General features: G+C 27.0%; 1 protein-coding gene across 1 annotated transcript; it reads left to right on the top strand.

Annotated features, from left to right (window-relative positions):
* The first annotated feature begins 4,791 nt into the window (after positions 1-4,791).
* LOC114119156 (39S ribosomal protein L37, mitochondrial) lies at positions 4,792-6,273 on the top strand. The gene has a single exon (XM_027980644.2). The coding sequence runs from the start codon at positions 4,959-4,961 to the stop codon at positions 6,216-6,218; it is 1,260 nt and encodes a 419-aa protein (XP_027836445.2). The 5' UTR covers positions 4,792-4,958; the 3' UTR covers positions 6,219-6,273.
* Positions 6,274-6,784: the final 511 nt, after the last annotated feature.

Genomic DNA, 6,784 nt, shown 5'->3' with positions numbered 1-6,784 from the left:
GTCGACGATTTCAGCAGCGTCCATCTCGGTCTGTCGGCCGGTCTTTACAGTGCCGCCAACAGGACCAGGAAAAGCTATTTTCCTTAATAATATTATAATACATTTTTATATTTTTTATAAAAAATGTTAATAAAATAAAAACAAAAACAAAAATTGTTATGCAATAGCTCATGAGTAATTCTACGTATGACCATAAAATATAAATCATTATTTACAATCATACTTGTCACATGAGTCTTTCTCTCTTATCCGTAAACTGGTCACTCTAGCCGGCAGAGATATATCAGAAAAGTCAGGTGTAGAAGATGAGACCGGCCACCGGCGGTACTTAGAAACAGACATTTACGATCTCAGATCTGACAGAAGAGTTTTTAAAAATCAAAAAACGCTGCAGCCAGCACTCTGTGTTGTACTCGACAAAAGCATCAAAAATCATTATCATGATTTTTTTAATGGAGGAGGATAAAATAATTGATTGTAGTTTACCGTGATTTTTCAAATACTTAATAGTACCTATACTTGATAATAATAATAATAATAATAATAATGAAATAAACAACGAGTTAATTAAGCATTAATAAATTACCTATCACAAAACACATCGGTAGTTAAGTTTATCACTTTCAGTAATCATAAGTAGGATTATTTGGGATTATAAATAAAAGGCCACGGCGCGAGCGGAATTTCTTAAAAAAGCTTGTCTGTGAATATACAGAAAATCATTTCACTTATAAAAATCACAATAATATTCATTATTCATTAATCGTATATGGTAAGGCTCTTTAACGTACGAATTAATTTAATATGTAAATCGTTAATCGACATAATAGACGTGATCTGTTTTTTACCAAGTGTAGGACAGTTTCACATGACACCGATGGATGGCGCTATCGTTATCGTCCTAAAAACAACCTCGCCCAACAACGCGACCCCGTCTGGTTGAGCGACTGAATTAAATAAGGGCGTTTCCGCTCTTAACATTTCTTGGAAACTTGACCCCGTTGTTTTAGATATAAACTACAAACGGTAAAAACTATAGCCATGGATCCCTATCACTATTATAAGGACGGACGTATGTTAATAATGTTTTGATTTTGAATATTTATTGTAGTTTAGCATTTTAAGGAATCTGTATTTTTCCATTGCAAAAAAAGCTATACCGAATACACACATCACGGGCCGTTAACGTTCGGTTAATTTTCATCTATTAACACAGCCCATAATATGTACATGTAATATTAAATTACCAAACAATATTCCATAGAACATTCCATGTTCCAGTTATCTTAAATTAGTGCGGTTTTATACGGAAATAATTATTAATATTAATTTAAATAATATTAATGACAATCTTGAATCTTTTAAAGGCTAAAACTCGGCGCCGTGATGAGAAATGCTAGTTATGTTGACTAAACAATGAAACAATACAATTTTTAAATATTTTTTTATTTTACTAAACAATCATTTAGGTAGAATACAGTCTCCGATTCTGTTAAATTTATTATTGACTCTTATGCCTTTACGCGTGGTTAAAACGTAATCGTTTCACCGTATATAGTTATACATTTTGAATATAACGAAATATAAACAATCTATCAATATTAATATTATTGATGGTTGCCAGGACAACAAATTAAAGGGTGGGCAAAAGTATAGATATTTTAAAGTTGAGCTTGAACAATTCTAATCCATCACCAGGAGTCAAAACATTAATATCAATAATTTTATTTTTATTAGGACAACCTCAGGTTAAACACTTTTATCATAACAACATTGTACTATCTAATCACTATTATAATAAATTAGCCTATTCTTTTATATTTTGCTTATTTCATCCTACCTACTGACAAACCAATTGCTAATTATTGGTGTCCTATATAAACACCAACATGCAAGAAATTAAAAAAAAGTATTTTAAGTAGCGTTTTTTTATATATATTTATTGTTATGATGCTTTACAGTCTTTCATTTTATATTCAAATTGTTTTAATACCTATACAATTAAAAATAGCCATTTTAAAATTTTCAAAAATTAAATTACATAATATATCAAGACTTAACTGTTAATTATATTAATTTTTAAAGTGGTACACCTTTGAAATAATCTAAATGTTACAGCATATTTTTTATTTATTTATTTATTATTAATAATTCTAAAACTAATAACTAATAACTTCTATAAATATAAATAATACAAATAATAATAAACTATTAATATTTAATAAATATAAACATGTAAAATAAAATTCTTTAAAATCATTTGTTATAATCTAAATAACGCGAAGAAAAATGTATTATTTGCGTAAAACAAAACAGAGGAATTAGGAATATAATAATATTAATAATTATTATAGTATATTGTTATATGGAAGTAAGAATGTAGATCGTTAATAATGTTCATTGTCATAGTAATGTACCTATATTGCCTATGCAATATGCCGTGTTAGACTACCTATCATAATATTATATATATAATACTATTTTATAACTAAACAAGAAATCGGATTTTCCGATAGTGTTTAAAGGAACTTGTCTCAATGATTTTTTCATTTTTAGGTAAGATAGTAATGATTAATATTATTAATTCAAAAACAATGGCAAATCATTGGATTAGAAAATGATTCTAAAATTCACCTAACAAAACGTAAAATTTTTTAAAAGTAAAGTTTTAAAATTTATAATATTTTTAATGATTTACTTTTATTATATTATGTATGACTTTATGCGTTTATTATCTTATATAGATATTAATAGATACTAGGTAGGTATATAATGAGAAATAACAGAAGTTGTATTTCATAAATAGGAAATAGTGTGATTTTTTATTAAATTAATGTTTTTTAAATATTTATAACGTGTATGTTATTTATAAATTTGTTGATCGACTATAGTTAACTTATTGCGATTTAAGTTTTAATAAATGTCTCATCCTCTTATTATAGAATATCGACACATTTATAACCGAACAAAATCCCAGCTATCAGCATTTTATATAATACTATATTACAACAATCACATAAAATATGAAGTATACAAGCTTTTTTTGTGATATATTCTTTATAAAAAAAATTCCTCCTAAAGATTTGAATTTTAAATCATCTGATTTGAATTTATACTTTGCAGTTAAAAAAAAAATTAAAACACTAATTTAGGCTGTTTTCTTCAAGATAATAGTTCAGCATAATAAAATAGATGACAACACCTTCTAACAGCGGCTATAGCATACATTTTGCTGGCGATAATTTTGAACTTTAAAGGCCATAGTCCAATGGCACCTAACCCAATTATTTGGTGTAATGGCATCTAACTTTTTAAAATAACATTACCAATGCTAAAATTTGTTGCAGCTGCACGGAGGGAAATATGATTGTTTGGAACTTGATTCTCTTTAATGAATTTTTTTTTCATTCTATAAATTCAGATCTGAAACAAATTTTACTGACTATAATAACTAATTATTTATTTTATAAAAGAAAAGGCAATAATGTACATAACTGCAATAAAGTTTTTACAAAATTTCATTTTTCTTTATGATTTTTTATAGATCGTGGTCTGATTTTTTAACCCCATGGTCCATTCCGATGAGATTGGGATGATTTGTTTCACCTTTGTCAAGATTTGAAATGTGGATTAATACGTTGACAATTGACATCACCTACATCAACTGGCATGACATTTGTTTTCGGATCGAGTCATTTGGGCTGCCTGCTTTTCCGATTTTTTTTTAATGTACTTAAAGACCATATTATTTTAAAATTCTTGAAGTTTCTTGTAATATTTAAGGAGTGTCTTGTAGCGATAGAAACTTCTGTTTTTCAAACTAAGATAACCATCCCTAAAATCGAAAATAAAAGTATTTTTATAGCCTAAACGGGAGATGATAGGCATAAAAAAAAACTCACACATCATTTTAAAATCGATAAATTTATCGTTCCGTTAAAAATCTAAAAAGGTTAAAGAATGCTAGGTAAATCACTATGTATGTACCTATTATATTGTATATAGGAAATGTATGTATGTGCGTTGTTGTAGACTGTAGTAAAACATAATAATATGAAATAATGGCTTAAAACAAGTTATAGTTGAGTCAGTCATCATTAGATTTGTTATATTATATTATAAAATATGAATACTTAAGGTAAGTTTTTTCTGCTAAAATTATTATGTTACGATTAAAATTTTTTTTTTTATTACAATACACTGCAAATGAATTATTTCAAATAGGTAGCTTCTATGTTACGGATGATCATTAATAAGAATATGAGATATTCAGAAACTTGTACGAGTTAGCAAAAACGTTTATATTGTTCAGGAAATGTAAATATAAATAAATAATTATCCATAATGGATGTTTTAAATATTTACTACACTTTTATTTTGAAATCTGTGATGCGCTTTTATTTTTTTTATATTATGTTATTTTGTTTGATCATGTATATAGGCAATTAATATAACTTTGATATTATATATTGTATATGACAAAAAAACACGGAGCAAACCGTGAAAATATGAAATTCATATTTTTGACGTTTTTTCAATGATAGTACCTATACATTTCAACAAGTTAACAACGATGGTACCAAAAAAAAAAAAATATTGACCATAATATTGTCTTTAATTAATTATATTTTAACCATGAATCATGAACTAAGACCTTAGTTCATGCTATGAATTAAGATGTTAATCGTCTTAATCCATGATTTTAACTTAGATTTTTATTCCATGAGTATTTTTGTTATCGTTACTAATGATAATACGAAAAATTATCATGTGGGTACATCAATGATAACTGATAAGGTTAGGTTTGTAATTTACTTAATTTCTCACTACCTTTTTAGTTTTTATATGAATTTTTTTTTATTCAATTCAAGTTCAATAAATGTTATTTATCTTTACTTATTATTTATGAGTTTTAACTATAATAATATTAAGTGTTAACAGTTTGTATCGCTTTCGTGATGAAAATCACTCAGGTGCTGTACAAACAAAACATCGGTCGTCTCATAAAGTGGCAATGGCGTGTTCAGCGCAAGAAGACATTAATTGAAACAAATGCCGAAAAAGTTCTTGCATCTCGTAATATACCTATCATAGATGCCAAGCAGTTTTTATACGAACCGTTGTTTGAGGCACAAAAACAAGATGTTCAAGAGTTATTTAAAAATATTGTTGGACCCGTGAAATTGGAACAAAAATTAGACAACACACATCCGCTATGGAATGATGATCCATGTCTTGTGTATGGTGACCATAACGTTTTGGTTCATGGACTGGAACAAGCTAAAGTTTTTACCAATGCTATAGAACCTGAACCTGGCCTACCAAAGTACTTTAAAGAGCTTTACGAAGCATATAAATTACCTAATCAAGATGAACACATCCAACGAATTATCTTAGCATCAATTCTATATGATGCAGTGCAAGAGAAATTACCTATTAGAAAAGATCCAGAAAGACCGGCATGGAAATTTCCTAGGGACTATGGCATCCCAGACAAAAGACGCAATAATCTAATTATCAGTAGACTGTTGCAATTGTGTGAATCAAGTGTTGGAAATATGAGTTCCAGTAAAGTAACTGCTAAAGATGTTTTTTTTAAAGTGCCATTGCAAAGAAATGCAAATATAAGCCTTAATTTGAGGGCTGATTTGTTGCTATTATCTGAAACTTCATTAGCTGCTCAAATGGATGACGTTCAAGGAGAACTACCAGATATATCTCCATTGGATTACAAAATATCATTAGATGAAATTAACATTTATAATAAAAATGAGTTTATTTCACCTATTACAGGTAAATTTAACAATATTCATACAGCATTTATACATTTTAATGAGACAGAAGTTAAGAATTTATATGAAACACCTGTGTTACAAACACAAATAATTGCACGATCATTGATGAAATGTTATGCTTTTGCTGTTGCCAATGCTAAATCTAAATATGGGGAAGATGTTAAAGAGTTACCAGAACCTATTACATTACAATGTGTACATACAAATTCGCAATGGTTCCATTTTTCTGTTTTCCAATTGAATAGTCTGGCTGGTCCTGAAGAAGATAGTATGAAAAACATATATTGGCAAACACCATTGTTAAAGTTGTATAAAAATTGTGTATTTGATGAAGGTGTTCCAGCCTTAGAAGATTACAATCCAGAAGTATTCAAACATTTTTTGTCTTTTTATATGAATGGTACTGAATATGAGATTAAGTAGTTTGTATTAGTTTTATAAATAACTTTCATACAATAAATTAATTAGTTTATTGAAAGTTTTTATTTTTTTTATTATAGTTATGAATTTATGATTTATTAATTATTCATTTGATACAACTATTTGAACTATTTTGCTAAAAAAATGTGTGAGTAAATGTATAACCAAAATAAGGAATTGATGATTAAAATGTAAAAAAATATATAATTATAATGGAATATTGATTTTGCAGGTATTATTAGTAGGAAAATAATATAATATGTACAAAACTGAAATAGATATGATATCTATATTAATATGCAATTGATGATACTAGACACTATTAAATAAGGAGTATAAAGTAAATAAGTTTTTATTTTTTATTTAAAATTTTTATTCCAATTAGTTTTGACAAATAGGTATTAGTAAAAAAAAAGGAACAAGAAGTTAATTACAAAGAAAATAAGTTAAATAATAGGTTATCAAATTATATATTGGTATTGTGATATATATATCTTGAAGATTTGTTTGTATTAACTTTTATATAATATCTTAGGTACCTATCTGATAATAATTATTGTTAATTAAAA

The sequence above is a fragment of the Aphis gossypii genome, chromosome 1 (assembly GCF_020184175.1).
Source record: "Aphis gossypii isolate Hap1 chromosome 1, ASM2018417v2, whole genome shotgun sequence".
Lineage (NCBI taxonomy): Eukaryota > Metazoa > Arthropoda > Insecta > Hemiptera > Aphididae > Aphis > Aphis gossypii.
This window is presented reverse-complemented; position numbering and strand designations above follow the sequence as displayed.

Bases quoted from the DNA above. Each gene is read 5' to 3' on its own strand.
- LOC114119156 (XM_027980644.2), top strand. From the start codon at position 4,959: ATGAAAATCACTCAGGTGCTGTACAAACAAAACATCGGTCGTCTCATA.